This window comes from Anguilla rostrata, chromosome 14 (genome assembly GCF_018555375.3).
Source record: "Anguilla rostrata isolate EN2019 chromosome 14, ASM1855537v3, whole genome shotgun sequence".
Lineage (NCBI taxonomy): Eukaryota > Metazoa > Chordata > Actinopteri > Anguilliformes > Anguillidae > Anguilla > Anguilla rostrata.
The window spans coordinates 16,711,109-16,733,100 of NC_057946.1; the positions used below are offsets into that span (position 1 = coordinate 16,711,109).

At 41.0% G+C, this 21,992-nt stretch overlaps 1 protein-coding gene across 10 annotated transcripts in view; it reads left to right on the forward strand.

Annotated features, from left to right (window-relative positions):
* The window catches only part of LOC135239253 (disabled homolog 2-interacting protein-like), a 247,700-nt gene that overhangs the window by 106,051 nt on the left and 119,657 nt on the right, over positions 1–21,992 (forward strand). For 2 of the 10 annotated variants that reach the window (XM_064307792.1, XM_064307794.1), the window contains exon 1: positions 5,192–5,633. The exons of the other annotated variants lie outside the window; for them this stretch is intronic. In XM_064307792.1, the coding sequence (XP_064163862.1) occupies positions 5,513–5,633 (121 nt within the window). In that variant the 5' untranslated portion in view covers positions 5,192–5,512. Of the gene's footprint in view, positions 1–5,191; positions 5,634–21,992 lie in introns of those variants that run through there. 10 annotated transcript variants of the gene reach the window in all.

The following is a 21,992-nucleotide window of genomic DNA, read 5'->3' on the forward strand; positions in this document are numbered from 1 at the left end:
CCACTTTGATTGATCATACTGCAACACTTTGTTAGATGAATGTTGTGTATGTAAGTAAAAGAACTGGACACCATTATGGAGAATGGCAGTAATAGGGGGATATAGTGTGTTCCAGGGCTGGGTAGAATGAATGCAGCGCTTCTTAAATTGGGAGAGACAGAGCTCTGCCCCTGCTACCTATTCTGCCTTAGAACTCACTCCTCCCCTCGCCCACACATATCTCCTCTGCCTCCACCCCACATCTGCGAAAACAAGCTGCTACTTTAAAGTCTAGAGCCTTCTCTACAACAGAGAACCAGCTGGTCAGAACCTGGATCTCTCTCCTCATCCCACAGTGAGGTTTCCCATCCTCAGACTGAAGGTGGGTTCCTTTCCCTGCCTGCTCACATTCGCTGTCGAACTGTTAACCTTCACGCTTTCTCTCGCTGTTTGCTGGCTCTGTGCTTGTGCTTGGCGTCCTCCAGCGGCATTTTGCTCTGTGTCCTGTCCCGTGAGCAGTGCTCTGCTCTCTTATCACTCTGGCTTTGTAGGTTGTGGCGGTATGAATAAATGATTATAATCAGCAATAATCCCTTGGCAAAGGCTAATGGGGAAGTGAAGGCAACCTCTGGTGGCGTGAAACTGAGAGCGGGGCATAATATATATATGAGAGCATCCTGTTCTTAGGTATGCCCAAACAAATAAGCTCAAGGGTCACATGCCATACAGTGGCGCAACAACAGACTCTATGCACAATGAAAGTGGACACAACAGCAAAGGAGATAGTATACTGTGGGCACTCCTACACAGAGATATGTTGCACATAGAGTTTTCGTTTGTCTGTATGGAATAGCTCCACTTACATATTATATAAAATGAATATATCATTAATATAAGCCAGGATTTTGTTATTTTTTCCTTCCTACCCAAATGTAGGTTTCATCCTCTCGTAAGAGCACCTATTTTTCCCGTTTAGCATTTGGGTGCCATAAACAGATGAGAAGGTTGTGTAGGAGTAGCTGATCCACACGACTGTCCTCACACTCAATTAAGCACCACGGCATCTTTAGTGCCACCTAGGAAGCTGTTAAGTTCTTTTTTTTCGGGGGGGGGGGGGTCAAAGATGAAGGCTGTGTGGCAGAAACTTGTGGTGTTGAGAGGGCTACAGTACAATGAAACAACTGAACAATTACTGTTTACAAACAAAGCACAAATGGCTACTCTGAGGACAGTAACCCACACACGGAGAGCACTTCAAAATCTAGGGCCTACATGGAACCTTATTCACTGTCAATCATCATAATCATCAAGGCGCCAATTACCGCCAAGCAATGGTAACCAAGAGAAACCTGGCAGAGAATACAATCAAAGAAAAGTTTAGCCGAAAGTGTAATTACAATGGGAGAAAGAAAAACTCAACTGAACTCCAAGGTACATACACTATGTTCATCTTAAATGTTACCATCTGAAATTCTAAGAATAATGAAGGACAAGCATTGTTATACAAACTAATTTTATCTATTTCCGTGCAATTGTTCTGGACTTGCTCATCCCTTGGACATCATGAACTTTGGTAATAACTTTTAAAAACTGAAACGAACTGTAAAATTCCATTTGAATCCTGGTTAACCTGAAGATATGCCTTTCCACACACATACAACATTTTAGCTGCACCATCAACACACTGTATTATACACTTGCCCTTACGAATGTGCTCACACACACACATGCGTGTGCTCATGTACACATTCACACTCATTCACATGTACTTAAACACTGTGGCGCCATTATCCACATGGAGGCTGGTCTCTTTCTCTCCCTAGACCTAGAGTGTTTTCATGTTTCCCAGTGGAGGCATGAGAACAGGAAGTGACCTCGTCTGAAGAATTGACCTGCTCTGTCTCACTTTGACCCAGAAAACACTCTCACGTGACCACTGTTTCCTTTTGTCCACATTCTGCCAATCCCATATCTAGTGCTTCAACGTCATTCATACAGTTACAAGCGACAGAAAGGATGGGGGATGTGTGCAGATTGAATGTCCTTGTGGCTGGGCTGGCTGTCACCAGGCCTTATGGAGTTGTTTCACATTAAACGCATTGCAGTCAAATGAACTCTTGATGATATCTGACAGGGGGAATATGCATTGAACATTACTTTGATGGCTTGGGCTGTTGTTTTGCAGTTGTGTAATGTTGCCTCTCCGTGTGAGAGAGGCCCACACCAGCCCATTCGATGAGAAAAATGCGGGGGAATTTTATATGCATTCAGTCACAGTTATGATATTGCATTGACTTTTGGATTATATGATTTTGAATCTGTCTCTCGGGCAGCAGTTGTAATTATTTTACAATAGAGAAATGTATATATTAAATCAATCTGGATAATGGCTGAACATGCGAATATAAATATATATCCAGAAACATAGAGGCCATCCATGGCAATAGTTATGTGGTCGCTATGGTGATGAATAAGCACTGTTGATCTGGACTGGTGAAGAAAAAAAAAACTGACAAGCAATAAGCCTTTTACCACTGGATTACTCACGCTGAGCCCACAGGAATATAAAAAACGCTGAAGCCTTTTATTCAAATGGAAAAACAGACACAAAATTGAGAACAATCTCTGGAAACCTTCCAGAGCAAGATTGATAGGGGGGCCACGCTAACTTATTCTAGTGGGAAAAGTGTGAAAGAAATCCATGTTTTTATTGATCCATGGGGAATGATTCATGGACTCTGCTCAGAGAACAAATCCAGCTTTTGTTGTCTATACAATGACATTTCAACATCTTATTTTACTTAATTAATCAGATGTTCAAGCTGGGCACTTGGGTTTGGTTCTTTATTCGCTTGAAGTTCAAAAAGACTACAAGCTGTGTTTGAAATTAATTTTTAAATGAACCTTGTTTTTTCAGGTACTTTGTTCTGAAATATATCCTCGTCGGTTTCTGTGTCTTGTCAGTGATATTATCAGTTTTCTGTGACTCAGTCATCCATCCTTTCATATTCTCTCTGACATTTGCTGCTGAAAGGTCCCCATTGGTTTAAATTAATATTTTCTCCAAAATCTTTCTCTGTACATATTTGTTGTTATTACTTGCGAAACACATAGAATCCCAGGATGCATTAATGGCTTGGTGAATATTTAATCCTTTTATACAGCAGCACATTAGCTGGAACACTTTAAGTATTGCTGGAACAAACACAATGGAACAATAGGTGTACCTCCTTTGGATACAAACCCAAAAAGCCTCTGTTTACAAGATAAGTTTCCTAACCACGATGCCACATTTCCACCCACGTCATTTTTAGTAATTTCTGTTTTGGATGGGTATTTAGGACAAATATTTTGAAATCAGAGCCTGAATTTGTGTTGTGCTTACATCTATGCCATTTCAAGAACCGCAAACATGTTTTACCTTTTAATTAATTAATTATGAACCAAGCAGAGTTTCAGCTTAACTTGTACTTCTCTTTATACCGTCAAGCTTGATGCTTCAGAGTTTAGATCTTAATGCTGTCCTTAAGTCCTCAAGGCTTTATGGCTGTGCAAACATACATCTTTGGGTCTAGGACACAAGAAAGACTCCTTCAGATTGGGACTCTAAATTTGAAGGTTGGTCCAAGGCTGTGATTAAAAACGGCCTGCTCTGAATAACATGTTCACTGGACAACTACTTACTGCTGCTGGCTTGTTTATCTATATAGGTCACAATGGTGTATGCTAGCCAACTGTCTCCTAATGATATGTTTTGGCTGTGTTAATAGCATGCATAAAGTGGTTGTTAAGCTGAATTGTCAGGCCTTGTTCAGAAGCCACTGGATCTGCAGTGGTAATGGCCTGGGTGTACTATTACGATTTGGAGTAGAGCCAAAATTGGGGAGAAGTGAAGGTATGTGAAAAGTATCATATAAGTATCAGCGCTCCCTAGGGTGGTATATTTCCAGTGTTTTTCTAATCCAAAGATCCCTTGGACTATGAATGCACCATTTCATAGATTATATTAAATCTTTCATTGCCCAGAACGATCAAACACTGAAATAACATGGAATGCTACTGGATATTCTGAGAAGGGGCTGATACATTGGCTCCCTGCCTCTTTTTAAATATGGTTGAAAAGCTGAATTCAGGTTCATTTTGTCAAATGGGTGCTGACACCAGTGCTTTTTCTAACTTCATCCAGTGCAGAATATCCTTAATACTCTCCAGCACATGTACAAGTGGCCTGACATGTTGAGTTTGTGGATCAAAATGACTGAGACACTGTGATCTTGGGGGGGGGGGGGGCTGGGGCGGCTTTGTTGTGCTCTCTGCGAAAGATGCCATCCCTCTTTGTTTTCATCCAGTTGCGAGTTACGACCCGTCTGCCTCCCAGCTGCTTGACCCGTGCATCAGGGGCACTCCCTCATTGGCTGCAGTTTGCCCTGCCTGCAAACAAGCACAAGTTCCCCTGAGGGAGCACCCCCAAAAACCTGGATCTCACTGGGTTCGAGTTCACCATCCATTAAGGTGCTGGAATGGAGGGTTTTTGGGGAACAGTGAACCGCGCTGACGTGGGGCTCTGCAGTCACCTCCATAACTGTCATAGTGATCTCTGCTGCTCGTAAGCATTAAACTTTCTTCTACCGGGACAGTATAGTTAGAATCATCATACGTGTATTGGTTTCATATCATAGGTAAAAGCACTGCTCTGCAGCAAAGCCTATTGAAGGTCCAAGGAATTCATAGAGAATCATATACAGAGCACATCAGCAGAAGCCGGCCGATGACAAATTTCATTTTCACTGTACCCCACTGAGGTCATTTGAGTCACTCCATGCTCCTGGGCCGAGCCGATCCATTTCACAAAACATGGCCATAATTTATCAAGGACATGAGCAATATGTTCTGCATTGAATAATCTTCATCAGTTTATTTTAATATGAAGAAGATGGCTTTTCAGTTGTACGATACAGACCTGGTGACTCCTTTTGGGCGAATAAACCTTGGCTTGTTTTTTCTGTGCAATGTAAATGGTAAATGGACTGTCAGGTCATTCATCTCTTCCCTCAGCCCTTTCTTCATACACTGTAGCAAGAATGCAGAAAATGGCTTGCACATGTCTAAAGGAAATGCTGAACAAGTTCCAACTCTTTCATTCCTAATCCCCTCCCCTCCACCAGAGAGGTCCATGCCAGGTTTTGCCTTGAGCACAACTTTTGTTCTCTCCTCAATGGCATACCAACTGCTCCTGTTCCACTGCACTACAGCAAACTTATCGGCTGGGAAGGAGACCGCAGTGTTTGCTTCCTCTGTGTGCGAAACAAGAGTGCTATTTTCCCAGCGTTCCCAAGCCACCCTGACTCGTAGGAGCTGCTGTCGTGCCCTCCCGGACATGGAACAGGGAGCAGCTTCCCTCTGAGAGGCCAGAGCAACAGGAGGCAGAGGATCCACCGCTTCTTTCTGTCTCTGGGAGTTTTCCACCTCTGGAGCTTCTGAAACAAGACGGGACAGAGCGCACTGCCAGAGAGGCTCTTTCTTAGGGGAGACCATGTCGGGAACAGCGAGAAAGAGCACGGGGAGACCGTCCTATTACTACAGGCTGCTGGGCAGGACAAGGCTGCAGAGACAGCGCAGCAGATCCCGCAGCAGAACCCGACCCACCAATAGGGGTAACTGTCACTCTCGCCTTGCTGTCCTCTCTGCCTCTGTCCAAGTTCTCTTCCAAACATTCAGTGTTTCGCCTGGCAAGTTCTTACACAAACTATTTCTGTTACTTTCTGCCCTGTTATATGAGGAATTTAAACATGTACGTTTTGGAAGCTCTTGAATGTAGTGGGCATGGCTGCCCCATCTGGTTCTACAAGTGAGGACTTGCATGTAGAGAGCACAGTGGATGCTTGTGTGGCTTATATTTGGATTTTCTTTGAGGGAAAAATGTTCGTCTAGATGGTTTCAGAAAGGTCTAGCAGTTTGAGCTAATACTTTTAACGTGCCTTATTCATAAATACAAGTAGCTGAAGTGGATTTCCATGCACTTGCAAAATAATAGCACCAAAAAAAGACAATGGTAGCAGCACCTCTTATTTCTCTGAACATAGCTAGCGGCAAGTTGTCTTGTTTTTTTTTTACTGAAAGATACAAGGAAACAACCGTTTCCTTCCTCTTGTGATAGCTGTTGTCTGTACAGATATCATGTTTATCACTGCTACGATTACATTGACTGGGGCAAGTCTGGTTCAGTGGCCCTGTAACCTGTGATATAATTTTTTTCTACTTTTGCAATACACAATGAGAATGGGGAACAAACAGCCACAAAAGTGTATGAACTGAACTCTGTACTCTGAAGTTATTGTACGTTGTTTAATAATGGCAAACATGTGACCAAGTTGTTGTCTCTTCCAGTCTTTCTGTAATTTTGTATACCCAAAATATGCAAGGTTCTGTGCCTTTTTTGTTTTCCTATCATAAGAGACCTATGGTTTTTTTATTGAGCGAAAACCAGGAAAACCTTGTTTTTGGATATACATCACAATGCATTGGTGAATCTTCTTTGTAAAATTCATTGATTTGCTGCATGCTTATTTAAATAATAATGTTCCCAGAAGTTCATTTTCAAACACTTATTGATTCTTCTACAAAAAAAAAACAGAAAATTACTTGAATTTAAAAAGATGATTCTGTAATACCCCTGATATTTACATCATAGAACGCCCCTGGGTGCCCTTTAAGTCTTCCTTTTTATTCTGATTCATTTCACAGATTCTTTCTTGACATTAACACCACTGTGGCAATGCATGAGTCCTCAGTTTGAAGAGTGGAAGCCTTGTGCAATCTTTCCACACATAGGTTGCCTCTAGGTTAAATTCCACCAGTTTTATAAAGCATGTTTCTATGTGTATGCGTGTATGCAAGAGAGGACAGCAACAGAGACTGATTTTCAGTGAAGACAACTTTACTAAATAATTATCTATTCAAAGTGACATTAAAGCAATTGCTTTTACATTTGGTCTTTTAGAAATTGAATGGCACAAATAATGTGAAATGTCTTATGCTGCCACATCACAGGTGTTTTCCACTAAGGGGTCCTTATAGAATGCTTGAATTAAAACATGAAAACAAATGGAATTTAAAAAAAGAAACTGAGGGATGTGTTGTTGAAGAAGAGCTCATCTCCGCCTGTGGCTCTTATCGTAGGGAAGTAGCAGTCCTGCATGACACACAGTGCACCGCAGTCGCATTACAACGGTTGGGATTACATCATGTTTTTGCCATGTCTTCTGTCAGTTGCTATGCAAAGCCTGTTCAGCTGATTGTGTTATCAGGTTAGAGCAAACAATGAGAGGCATTGGGTTGATTTGAATGTTCGCAAACAGAAGAGAAGAATCGGCTTTGCTTCCCTGATCTCACCTGTGCAATAATCACAAAGGACGTGTTGTCTGTAAACTCCACTGACTTTGATATGGAATTATTGTGATGATAAGGCTGCTGTTTTGTGATTGTGTTACAGTTTTCTCCATTCAGTTCTCTAAGCTCTTTGGCATAATTGTGCACGTGTGTGTATGTGTAAGTGAGTGTGTGTCTGTGTTTCTGTGTGTCTGCACATTTTGGTAATTAAATTATTTCAGTTTTGTATAGACTGTATATGTCCCAAATCTGTAGATGCATTACCCATTTAAACAGTGAGCCCTTTAAATTTGCCTTACTATCCCACAGTGCATTTCCTGGCATAAAGCGGAGGTCCTTAGCGGACATGTAGTGATATGCCTTACCCTGTGGGCCTGAGAATATCAACAGCAGGTGTCCCCAAGGGCTCTCATTTTCTCTGGATTCCTCAGACAAAATGGTGTTGCGTCACCACCTCCCAGCTGCCGAGCGGGCCTGTTTGTAACCCACACAGAGAGTCCCAGCTTTGATGGGACGACAGCTGTTGGGGCAGTTCAGATGATACTGAGATTTAAACTCCAGAAGCACTGAGCCCCCTTCCTTTATTCTTTTAGAATCCTTTGTGAAATATATTGCTTGTTCTCTCCCCTTATAAAACAGGGACAGATGAAGCTTTGATGTTGCTCTTTTAGTGTAAGGGCCAGCTGTCTTCTTTACTCCTCACTAGAGAAACACAGTGCATACACGATTGGTTATGGGTGGCAAACATTAGTCGAGGAAAAAGATCTTTTCTCTCCCTCTCTTACACGTGCATGCACACTCATATGTCATGCAAAACAAACAAAGGACATTAAGTGCCATGGCCAAGTGAGAAAGCAGTTCTGTGTTTCTGTCTATGTATTGGAATACAAACAGATGAAACTGCCATTAACCTAACATTTATGGAGTACAGTCATATTACAGTTAAGTGACTTCCCTGATTATTTGATGGCATGTCAGTAAGCTAACAACCATCGCAAGAGAGACCTCCGTATTTCTAAATAGCTGAGGTGGTCTTTCAAACATGAAAAGAAAGTAAGATCAGCTGAATGGTGCATGCTGGATGTAATTGAATACAATGACACTACAGATATAAATCAGAATTGACAGTAATGTAGGTGGAGGTATAGGTGATTTGATCTTGTGTAATACTCATAGGAGAGGCTGCTTTTTGGTCTTTTTGGAGCCAAAGTATGTTCTATTTATTTTCAATTTTTTAAAATGTTATTAAAGAAATGTAATGAGAAAGTTCCAGAAATAGGAATTTGGAACCGTTTTAGCTGTGTAAAGCATCGCCTAAGCTGGCTAAACCCCTGGAAAATGTGTCCTGTTTACCTCAGAGGTTTCAGCACACATGAGGCGCTGTCATTTTTAAGCACTTAGCAGTGCTGGAACAGGATGGGAGATGGAAGCATCTCCCGGTACGGCTGAAGCCTTTGAGGAGAAGTGAAAAGTGTGTACTCGGCTGAAGCCTTTGAGGAGAAGTGCAAAGTGTGTACTCGGCTGAAGTGGGCGATCCAGAATCAGTAAGTAGTGTGTGGAGGAAAGAAATGAAGAAGCATAGTTGCCCAAATTTTCACAGGCTTGCTAGAGACCCATGTGAGCCTGTTGCACTCAAGCCTATGAGATTTCCACTAAGATCTCTGGGACAAGAAGCTTGTTTTGTGTTCACGAGAGCAGCAGAGGCTTGACAAGAGGAAGTCTTTACTCTGATCTCTTATTCTTCAAAGCGTCCTGTCGAGGGGCCTTTAATGTACTGAGTGCCCCTCTGCAGGCTAATCAAACAAATAAATAGAATATTTCTGCCTTTGACCAAGCAGCCCCTCTGTGTACTGACTGATTGACGGGCTGACTGACTGACTACATGACTTCCCCCGCAGTGGCACCAGTATGTTTTAGTACTAGGCAGTAAAAAATATACAAAGAGTACATTCCAGGAACGCAGGGGTCCGTTTCACTTTCTGCAAAAACACTCACTTCCTTCGCTGAGCAGTTCTCACAAATAATTTCAAGACAAAGGACATTATTTGCCAAAGCAAACAAGCAGCAACTTTTTTTTTGGTTCACCAGGAAGCACAACAGTTTTTTTTATAACTAATACAAATACACAAATGGGGAACTGGACATTCAGCAATGACATGACAAAGCAGTTACAGCGGCTATATGGCACTCGGCTCACTGTATGGCCCTGTCTTTCCAATACCTGTGTGCATTATGAAAATCGCTGCATGCATGATTTTGTGAGCATGCAGGTGTGTGTGTGTGTGTGAGCGTGCCTGTGTGAGAGTGCCTACATGAGCGTGCCTGTGTGTGAGTGCCTGCATGAGCGTGCCTGTGTGAGAGTGCCTGTGTGAGCGTGCATGTGTGAGAGTGCCTGTGTAGGCGTGCATGTGTGAGAGTACCTGTGTGAGAGTGCCTGCGTGGGCGTGCCTGTCCTGAGAGTGCCTGTGTGAGCGTGCCTGTGTTTGAGTGCCTCTGTGAGCTTGCTTCTGTGAGAGTGCCTGTGTTTGCATGCCTGTGTGAGAGTGCCTGTGTGAGCGTGCCTGTGTTTGAGTGCCTCTGTGAGAATGCCTGTGTGAGCATGCCTGTGTGAGCGTGCCTGTGTGAGAGTGCCTGTGTGAGCGTGCCTGCATGAGCGTGCTTTTGTGAGAGTGCCTGCGTGGTCTGTTATCTGCGGGTCACCTCAGAGCAGTAATGAGGTCACTGGTGGAGAATGCCATGGCGCTCACAGCAGCTGTCTCAAAGTCACTGCACTGATTGGAATTAGTGTTCTCCGACGCCACAGCTTCTTTGTCAACAGCAGCATCAAATTGAGTGTGACCTGAAGGAAACGGAGCTCCCAGTTGAACTCGGGGAGATACGACCACATTTTGAAGGCTAGAATCACCATTAAATAGAGATGAATACTGGAGAAGGCTGTGCAATTTCCTGTTGGCATCGCTTTGTCTCCTGCAAAATCAGATGGCCGATTATATGCACTTTGCTGGGCTATTTATCAGCAGGAGTGTAAATTAATTGAAGACTGCCAGAGTCCTAATGCTATGATGGATGATGCGTGGATACGCTTTATGGTACTGCTGAAATTTATTAACTAACATGTATCATCATTTGTTTGTCTTTTCACCCAGCAAGAAACTGCAATCATTCTGAAAAATCATTGGAAAATTAGTCCCTCTCCCCCTCTCCATTTTGGGTATGAAGGTGGACGACATTCACAAAAATTGCTAACCGAGGAAAACAATTTCAAACACCGTAGTGTGCAGTCTGGTCCAGTTTTGTATTTGATTTTCCTTCCTGTGTATATAACAACCACTTTTCATCTCTATCACAAGGCTTCATTTAATGGAATTGCATGACATTGCTGCATTGATTGAAATACTATTTTATATAAGTACTCTATACATACAGTAAGATATTTCTGTTTATATTTTGGTTCATGAACAGTGTGAATTTTTTCACCCTGTGAACAAAGTGATATTTATTCTTTGCTTACCCTCATTGGAAAGGTGTGTTCTTTGGGAAGCATTTTCTAGGAAAGGTTATGTGCTCTTTACTTCACCTAGCTCAGTTCTGCAGCTGTTTGTGAAGGGCAAATATCTTAAGGCTGGTCAAAAGTTCAGGGTGATTTTGCAGGTTTCTGTTGGTGAAATTGCTTCAGTGGGGTCTTAATGAAGTGGCTAAGAGTGTGGGGCGGGGGGGGGGGCTCATCTCAAGATGAATAGTGGCTATTGTGTAGGGTCACGTCTGAGTAATGCTCCATAACATTGGAGGAGCCACCCACACTGTTGGGACCTCTGGATCTCAGCTTTCACATACATCAATGTGATACACAACGTTGGAAGACGTAAAACTAAAATGCGCATCAGGTACATTTGACAGATTTTCAGCTTGCCGGGGAGTTCTCGGATCTACCCAGTAATTAATTGCTTGGTCTCTAAATTTGTGCCAGAACTGCTTCCTCTTCTCTCTTTATGCCTTAGAGATACTTATTTAGAAGTCTTTCTTTTATTGAAGTTTTTTCATGATGAGTAGATTCAAAGATGTTTTGTTATTGGGGAATTCAGTGATCTTTTAATGTGTCTTAATAGTTGTTAGTACCCCTTTTTCTGGATATTTTAGGCATTGGAAGAGTTTCTCAGGTTTGGGACAGGGACATGAAAGGTTATTGATGTTTCCCTAAAGAAGTAAAAGAAAAAAGACCAAATAAATAAAAAAACAAGAGAATGTGCTTTGATTGACATGAAACAATTTATATTTCTACCAAGAAAACCCTTTTAAAAATGTCTAGCTGGTGACAAATGATGGTTTGATGCTAAAAAAAGGAGACAGACGATATCCCTTAAGACAAAATTTACACTGTAAGCCTGCACCAAACTTCTGACAGGCTGTGATTTTTATTTATTTTTCTGTTGTAATTTCAACCTGCCAATGTTTTCACCTGACTATTTGAAACCATATATATAGTTGCCTTGAGTTTTCTCTTCAGCATATGAAACACATGTTCAATTGGATTCAGATCAGATGAATGACTTGGCCAGTCATTTTCCAGTTTTTGAGTTTGAAAAACTCCTTTGTTGCTTTAGCAGTATGTTTGGGATCATTGTCTAGTTGTTGGATGAAATGCTGTCTAATGAGTTTAGAAGCATTTGTTCAAACTGAGCAGATAAGATGCTCTGGTACACTTCAGAATTCATTCTGCTGCTGCTATCAGCAGTCACATCATCAGTGAAGACAAGTGAGCCATACCAAACCCCCACCACTATGTTTCACAGATGAGGGGGGAGCTTTGGTCCTTGGGCAGTTCCATCTAGCTTCCACACTTTGCTCTTGCCGTCACTCTGATAAGTAAACCTTGTCTCATCTGTCCACAATACCTTTTTTTTTTTTTTTTACAAAACTCAGGCTCTATTAGGTACTTCTTAGTAAACTGTAACCTGGCCATCCTGTTTTGCGGCTAACTAGTGGTTTGCATCTTGCAGCGTGGCCTCTGCAGTTATGTTCGTAAAGTCTTCTGCGGGCAGTTTTCACTGACACATTCACACCTGCCTCCTGAAGTGCGTTCTAATTTGTCAGACAGGCGTTTGGGGGTTTTCTTCAAATCTAAAATTGTGGAGCGCAAGAAAACATATCTTTGTGCCAAACATTATGGAGCTCACTACATATATATAAATTAATGTAGCCATGTACTTCTATGTTTTTATTTAGAATTTTTAGTTGTTAATCCAGCCTAGCTATGGATGAATTTATTTGGTCAAAAGGATGTAGGAGGGATACCGACGAACACCTCAGGAAACATTGGGTGGTTTATTTAGAGTGCACATTGGAACAAGGGCACACTGAAGACTGGCTTTACTTATTTTTTGAGCAATGAAAAGCCCTTTAGAAGCTGTAGGCCAGGGGGCATTTATTTTAATTCTAGGGATAAAAGCCCATCCTACTGTACTTTCAGCTCCTGTATCGGACTGCAGGGTGAGGACCAGAATCATTTTTACAGTAATTAGACTGCAGAGATATTGTGTTTCAGAATTTTAGTTGTTCAGAAGAATATTTTTTACCAATGATGCAGTCTCCTGACGAGATGGTTAAATATCAAAGGGCTCATTTGGATAGCAAGATTCGATTATGATTATGCCATCATTTGCAGTGGATGAAAGTGCCAGCACTCTGTGTGAGAGACCTAGACTGCTGTAGCACCATTTATGTGGTTGCAGAAGTTGCATTTTAGTGTTTGACTCAAGGTGATGTGGGAAATACTGTAAATCACCTGAAAATTTATTTGATTTAAGGTTTGGCTTTATCATAGCATCACAGCTCTTCTCTGTTGGAACTTTTGGTGTCAAAGGGCATTATTCCAGTGATGGTATACATTAGTTAGCTCTTTCACAAACACATGACCTTGTAATAGAAAGCTTAGGTCTGCATTTAACATCATGCAGAAGTGATTTCTTTAGTCCACACAGACAGCTGGGCCTTTACTGCAGAAACTCTTGATAAGTAGCAATGCTCAAGAGTCCCAGTTCTTTTCACCTATAATTATACAGGATTCACATGTGCATGTTTTGACCACTTCACACCATCGTCAGATGCAAAAAAATGCCTGCAGACACTTATATAAATATCACTGGAGTTTGCCTCTTGTTTATGCACTGCATTGCTGATTTTCTTAATGAAGCATGAATAACATTGTTTCAGGAATCCAGTTGTTTTTATTTTTCTTTTCCTTTCGATTGTGTTCTAAGTGATGTAGAGGAAGGATTCTGGCAACTGCCACAATTCATCTGTCACTCATCAGTCAATGCTCATCTGTTCCCATGGCAACAGATACACCCATACGATCACTGATGGCCAAGGTAACAACACATTGTGACCTTAGGGCACTAAGTAACTGAGTAGAGTGCTATTTACTGGTTTTGCTATCACAGGTCCTTCAGAATAACAAAACCCTTAATCATTGAAACAAGAGAACAGGACCCTAACATTTTGATACTATTTTGATGACACATAAAGGGTCCTGTCCTATGATATCACTTCCTAAATATTGAATAGAATGGAAATTAAAGGGGGGTAGATGTGGGATTGGCTGTCATATCCAGCTCATAAAATTGTGAGAACAGTCAGGATGTGGTTCATTCTGGTCAGCATCCAGGTCATGTTGCAATTACAGCAACTTTGATTCTAAAAGACTATCCACTTGCAGTGCCGGTACACTAACATGGATCCCAAGAGGGAACATAATGAGACAATAATAAGAATAAGACGGATAACTCTATGCTGGAGAATTTAAATGACCTCTAAACACTCTTAATGGCTTTTTAGTATGTTTTCTCATTTCAAAATCTGGTTCTAAATGGCTTGACTCACCTTTTACCACAAATTAGAGATATGGTTCTTCTTCCATGACCAATATTAAAACTAAGAAGTAAACAGACTTATACAGCATACTTTTGATGCAGTAATAAGTGCATTTATTTGGGGTCCACTGCTAGACCAAAGGAGATGATTTGGTGTAGATCTACAGTGCTGCTCTGTGGCATTTATCTGGTATCCCTCGCACAACTTCAGAAGTTCTAGAAAGTTTGACTTCTGAACAATGGGAGGTATGCAAGCGTGTGTAGACATGCAGTGCCCAGCAACAGGGGCCGTGTTCTGAGCAGTGGCCCTTTGCTTGTAATGCCAGGCAAATTGTTCAGTTAGCGTTAAGGTAATTACACAGACAGTGTCCTCTTCATTTGTACTTGAATTAGTTATTGTCCTTTTTGTTCTTTGGGGGTTTAAAAGCCCATTCCACCGAGTAGGGTTTATGTAAATCTCTTATAATTGTAAAGTCTTTATCTAGGCATTTCACAAACCTTTTAATTTGTGGATATAAGGCTCTTGGGGGACTTTGCATAACATGGAACAAAACCATTTGGGAAACATGTACTCTTAGCTTTCAGAGTCATTTCCCAGAATAGCCTCAAACAGGAGAAATGTTTTTCATTTACATTCTAAGGCGGAGTTATGTGTGACAGCAGCATTCAGGAGTGAATGGAAGATAAGCATTTTTATCTTGCTTCATAACACACGTTGGTCACTTCTTACATCTCTGTACAAAGAAATATGAGCCCATGCACACACACACACACACACACACACACACATTTCACTTAATTTGAACTGCACTAGTTTACTTTTTAAGTATTTTATCTTTTGTATCTCTTGTCTGTAATTTTGTCATTTTTAATTGTAAATCTTTTACCTTTACTGTATTTCTATCACTCTGTAAAGCACTTTGAATTGCCCCAGTGTATGAAATGTGCTATACAAATAAAGCTGCCTTGCCTTGCCTTAAAAGTGGAACAAAACAAAGCAGGGTTCTGCTCTCGTGTGCCCTGTGCTCTTTACTGAGTCCAAACGCTGTCTTCGGAGGATTAGCCACATGGTGACTGCCTCCTTGCATGAGTGCTGTCTCTCTCTCGTATCAATTCTGAGCAGATTTACAATGAGAAATGGGCGGGGGGAGTAGTTTCAAATGCAGAGTTTATGCTATTTCCAGTTGGCCGCTTGCTACTGTTCTCAATTGCTTTCTGTTCGAATGACTTCTTCCTCCCACTCCCTGATTAGAACCTGCACTCACAGTTAGGCAGAGCAGCACGTTCTCCAAAAATGCAAAGCTGTCTCATTTAGCCTGAGCCATTGTCTCCTTGCGTGACAGAAAACAGTTTGATTGACAAGGACAAACTGCGGAAGCTACCAGATATGAGATGACTTCAACAGTAAATGGGGCACTTGCCTAATTTGATAAATAAAGGAAAGCAGAGAGGGAAAAAAGTCAAGTGAACAGTTTGTGCGGTGTTTGAATAAGGCTACTCATGTTGTTCCCAGCTCTAGAAGGGCTGAGCGGAGGAGGACTACAGTTCACAGCTGTGCCTTCAGCCACTGAAGGATGTTTACACAACACAAATTAATATCCATCCTGTATATTCTGGCTGCGCCCCCCTTTACTGTCTCTACATTAAATACAGTACAATTGCAATTTTGTCCAGCCTAGAAGTGCGAGGGTTAACTATGCATGCAGGCTCTCAGTGTCTGACTGGAAAGTCTGGAATGTTCTAAAGTGGAAAGGGTAGCCTTCCTGGATGGTAAGGTTCTGGACATTCACAGGAAGTGTGTTATCTGACCTTGTACTAATAAAGGTTAATATGGCATTAGACTTAGGAAAAAGAGAGAAAGTGAGAGTCAGAGCAAGAGCAAGAGGGAGAAAGAGAGAGGTGGGGTTTAAGTGTGAGCAGATGCAGCAGAGTTAACCTTTCATTTGTAATCTAAAATTTAAATAGAGTAACATTTGTGTGCCGGTATTGTAAATGTTTCTATGATCATTATTATTAAAATTTATTAAGCAGAAACTGCAGAAATCATTTGTGACCGTTAGGTAGGGTATCATCAAGTGTTTTGACAGCTATTGACACTTTCACCCCGAAGACAGTCCTTTCAAAAATCAAAAATGTTCCATTCAGTTTTAGTTCAAAAGTTTATGCTCCTAAATCTACAGCTTGCTGCGTTCTCAAATCAAACAGTTTCCTTGACTCGCCACCATACGGGAGGGATTTTAAGGGCTCTATTTCCTGGATCCAAAAAGCCCCTCACTAGCAAAAATGGTGGTGTTGCAAGGGCAGTGCAGACAGATGCAAGGACATTTGCACCTAGCCGTTTTTTTTTTCCTGAATAGGTAGAAAGGGGGGTGGGTTGATCATCTACAGGTATGGATTAGTGCAAACGCATGGAACGGTGGTATTTTATCACATCTGCAGGGTCTCATTTTGCCCTTCAAACCTATTTTATACCTACAAACCTATTCTGTACCTACCTGATGGATCATGCTCTCACTGTGCCCCACATTTGTTAATGTTGTTAAAATAATAGCACTGGTTTCAGATGCCCCTCTTTTCCCATTTGCACCAGTGCTTGCTCCAGAATTTAGTCTGTCTTTGTGTCATTGCATCAGAAAAAGGTATGCCAGAAGTGCCACTGGCAGCAATAGGCGGTGTGTGCGTGCACAACATATGTGTGCTGTGTGGAAGGCATCATAGCTACCTCATAATGCTGCTTCAATAAGTTTTATCACATTGTGTGGGGAAAACGTATTCATAAAATATACTAAATATACAAGTTGTAATGTTTAAATAGACCTCTTTGTTGCATTTGACATTAATTGTAATGTTCATGTTAACCTGGGATTTGTTTATGAAGATATCACAGTCATTGAACATTGGGGCCCATTGTGTGTTTCAGTTGAACTATTTCTTCTTTTACCAAGTAATGATCATGTTTCAGTGTGCACGCATACAGTACATGAACTCATGCACATTCACGAACTCACTAACACAACCTCCTGCATACATGTCTATTTAGATCATTCCAAAATGCTACAAAAATCATACAGGGTCTACACACGTGCATCCACTATATTAATATGAGCATATGCATAGATATGAGTATGGATATGGAGGAATATACTGAACAGTGCTATATCTGAAGTGCAATGAGACCAATTTGGAGTTGGGGAGAGTTCCTCAAATTCAAGACTGTAAACGGACAGAGTACACATGAGGGGAAAAGTCAGTATAGTTGTCTTTTGGCCACCGTCTCATTTTCAGTCGGGGAACACACTGAAACCGGCAGAGGAGCTGCCGGTGTTGCCGTGGAAACGGTACACAGAGAAAATTGTCCTTCATCACCAGGAGAACGGTAGCTGACACTGAGGGGAGCGGTAGGCTGCTGATGACCTGAAGAAAAGTGCATGTAATATGGCACAAGATGAAAAGAGCTTTTCTTATTCGATCTTTTCAATAGTCATTTCCACCAGAGATGAAGAATAAATGGGTTTTATGTTTGCCGTTTGCATTCAAGGACAAGCTGAAGTAATGAATGTGGTTGCAGAGGTGACTTTGTCATTCCACTCACTCACAGCTACTTTCCATGGCCTCCACATTGTGCTTGTGTACACATTGAAGGAGAGAGCTTTTCAGTGTTGCAAAGATTGTGCCGTGTTTATTCTGCAGTCAGGCTTTCCTTTGGCCCTCATTGCAAATGTATGAGGATACTGGATGTTCTACTGATAATTTTGGCTGTACAGGTATTATCGATGTACCCAGCTGATTGAAGACAGGACTAGCACAGAAGCTTGTGTCCTGTGACAGCATGAAGAGCCAGTAAATACCTTCAGTACCATATTGCATGTTTATGCTACTGGTGCAGGGTAGTGATGGGCAACCTAGGCACCCTGCGATTAAACTTCAACATAGAAATATATAGCAAAGTGTGAAATACAAAATTCTGAAAGAAATATTTTGAAATATATTTTTTAACATGGTGTATGAGAAAAACAAGTATTGTTAATTTTCTTGTTATTGATTGTACTCTTGTCAGTGTTTTTTCACTGCACTGCAATGCAAGGCCTTGTGTTTTTCATGCCAGTAAAATGGATTTGAATAGAATTCAAGAGGGCAGAATGGTGAAGAGTTTTCCATAACAGCCTGGAGAAAAACTAAAAATGGCCTATACTGTGTCATAGATAACGCTCAATATAACTTTCTAATTAGACAATGATGAGAGCATCTGCTCTTGGACCACGTGTGTTCTATTTGTTTTTGAGTCACTCAGGTGACAACGTCACATGCACAGAAATTCCTGTAATTATTGGAACAGGAATAAAGGGATTTTCTATGCAGTTTGCTGTTTATATCTGCTCACTCCTCCAATCATAGAAAAAAATACTAAATGGGATAAGACTTTGTTTGAAACCTCCCTTTCATGTTTCCCTGCTGTGGGAGGTTTTTCTTTCCTCATCCATCCATCCGTCCATCCATTTTCTATACCCGCTTATCCTGGGCAGGGTCACGGGGGTGCCTATCCCAGCGTGCATTGGGCGAGAGGCCGGAATCTTTTCCTCATTAAGTAGTCAAATAGAATAACTAACTGAGGTCCAAGAGGCTGCTGTTTCTAAAAGTGACTTAACCTTGAATTGATTTCTACCATTTTTTTCTCGGTGGAACTGGGTACAGCAGCTTTCTGGATTGATGGTTTCTTTGGGAAGAGAAGAGGCTATAAGAGAAGGCACAAAGTCGCATATATCCATATCATAGTGGCTAAGGCTCAGTGCTTGCAACCAGAGGATCATTAGATGTAATCCCTCAGTGAACACTTCTGTAGAACACAGAACATATATGCATAACTAGACTGAATGAGTTGCATTAAGCTAATTAATCATAAAACTGTTTTCTTCTTCACTGTGACAGGAAGATCCAAAAAAATGCAAATGGCTTGTTTATGACAGGGAAAAACATTTTTGCACTACAGTGTGACATGCTGTAACAACAAATGTAGCTGCATTACATTTAAATCTCTTAAAAGGCCCTCTTAACCTGTGAATAAGAGCATCAGTGTTAGTCTCAGGGATAAAAATTGCATTATTACCAAAAAGAAACAGAAGATCCAACTGTGATCAATGGGCAATCAACTTTTCTTAAATTATTCTTGCATTTGTTCAGAAAAATATTCCTTTGAAAACAATTATATGGGATTCATGACACATGTGCAGACCTTTGTTTTAGTGCATATCCCAGGTATATGAGATGATGAATGCTGACTGTGAATTTTATGTGCAATTCTGTTCATGTGATTAGCAAAAGGAAACAACCATGAACAAATACAGATAAAAAAAAAGTGATGAATACTGAAATGTTCGTGGAAACTTTTTACACACAGCTTATGATCAAATATGATCATACGCATGTTTCATGAATGAGGCCAAATAAGTGTGAAGTTAACCAAACAAAACAGCAATTCATATTGTAAGCAAAAGTAAATGCTGCACAGCTGTCATCAAGAAAATCAAGCATTTTCTGTTCACTCTTGCATTACAGCTCCTTATGTAAATACTGTATTATGAAGGCCTGTTTTGGTGAAAAATCATGTCCTCTGACCTGCATGATATTGGAACTCAGTCAGGAATGAAGAAAGACTCTCAATAGTATTGATCTCCTTATACTGATTTATGAATTAGTTTGTTTTGGAATTCAGTCTTGTGTACTGGGTTGTGGTGGCTGTTGATTTGCATTCAGTCAAGGCAGATCTGGTGACAGGAAATAAAGTGGGTTTTTTTTCTCTACCCATGCCCAGTGAGTAATAATAGGTTGTTTTTGCTTTGGGTCTTATGCCCCCAACACACTCAACTTAAAGAATTGGAGAAATGATTAAATAGTACTACGGTCAGCATTACTGATTCATTTCCTTTGTAATTATTTTTTAATTACTGTAAAAAGGCACAGTCATCTGTGTCTGTTTGTTGCTTAATTTGTGACATTTTGTCCCCCACATTCGGTGTGTGTGTTTGTTTCTACTTTGTGTCCATGCCCTGATTTAATCTTCTCAAGTAATGATAAAAGCACTTCTGAACGGGCAGCAGTTGAAATGAACTGTAGGACATGCAGGGTGTGGGCACATGACCAGGGGGTGGGCAGGGTTTCCTTGTGCCAGATGAGGCCCTGCTGTACCATGAGCCACATCTGACCTGCACTTCTCAATGGAAGATGTTCAGAAGAGTAAGCATGTTGAACGTATTACGCATTGTAGCTGCCTCCCAAATGTCAGTTAAAATAGAATGCATTAAGGTAAGCCAGTAAACAAAAGGGTTAACATTGATTGTTGAGCGGGGCAGTGAATGGGTCAGCATGTCATGTGACACTGACAGGATGTCATTTATGCAATCTCTGCATGCTCACATTGTTCCATAAAGTCACAGACCACTCATCTATGTCACTCATATTAATCTTTATTGAATGTTTTTTTGTTCTCTATAAAAGGTTCACTGTGCATTCTGGGGGTCTCAGGCTTTTCTTGTGAAATGCTGAAGCGCTGCAGTTCGTTACTGCTTTCACAAAAGCACAGCATTTTTTCCTCTGGGCCCACCCACAAATACAATATGAAGCAATGAAATATAGCAGAGGCCAGAGTCCCCCTCTTATCTCGTACTGCTGCTTTGAATTCTACAAAGATACGCTCACTAGTTAATCTTTTTCCTACAGGTCTTTCTTTTTTATGTTATTTCTGATCTTTCCAAGCCTTTTTCTGCTGGGCTCATTTTAGCCGCATTTATCCCCAGCCAGGGAACCATAGAAGCTCACTGCTGAACAGTAGACCCCTCATGTGTAGCTCAGTATGTGTGGAGCACATAGACACTTGTGATGGATGCCTGTAAGATATGTGCAGGTATAATTTCTGGAGTGAAATTAGAGGCATGATGAATGTCAGCTCTCATTGGACAGGGCAATTCTAGTTCCCTCCCGGGCATCCACCAATAAAATTGCGTACCTTTGCTGTTTCCACCAATAGAGGGCGCTGCTTTGCTGACCTGCACAGAAAACATATTGATCTTTGTGTTCTTAATCATCATTTAAGAGCAGATGACAGGACGTGGGAGGTCCCAAAAAGTGTCTTGACATGTCTGGCTCTTTATAAAATGAACAACTGCATGTTTCTGAATTGAACTAGAAGTTAGAAAACAACGGTCTTATTGTCATAATGTTCTCTAATGACTTTGATTACTGTGGTAATGATTGTTATTTGCCTGCTGGCTGGTTTTCCATAATTCCTGTAAGAATATTAAAAGTTTATAATTAGCTTATAATAATGTAGTTGTTACTATGTTGCTCTGGTAAGGGACATTAATGAGTTAATCAGAGAGGAGCGCATTATAATTTGCATTAATTAGGGTTAATTAGCTAGAACGAAGCTAATTCTTTGTGCTGTCTCTTCGGTCCTGTGTATCCCCTTTGAATGCAGACCTGAACTAAAAGGCCCAATTTTTTATATAGTAGACATCTATATTTCATTAATGGGGGAAGCCTTTGTGACCATTTGCTCCTGGGTATTACCAGCACCACAGAACAAATCTTCCTTACCTGCTGTGTCTGCTCAGTGTGAGTTTTAACGCTTGTGTTTGCCACTGGCTGTCTTGAGTTTATCTGCTCTCAGATGTAAAAAATAAAATAAAATGTGCAAAATCTCATAAGGTACTCCACACAAATACAACCTTTAACCAAACCAATAAAACAAGAGCTTGTGTT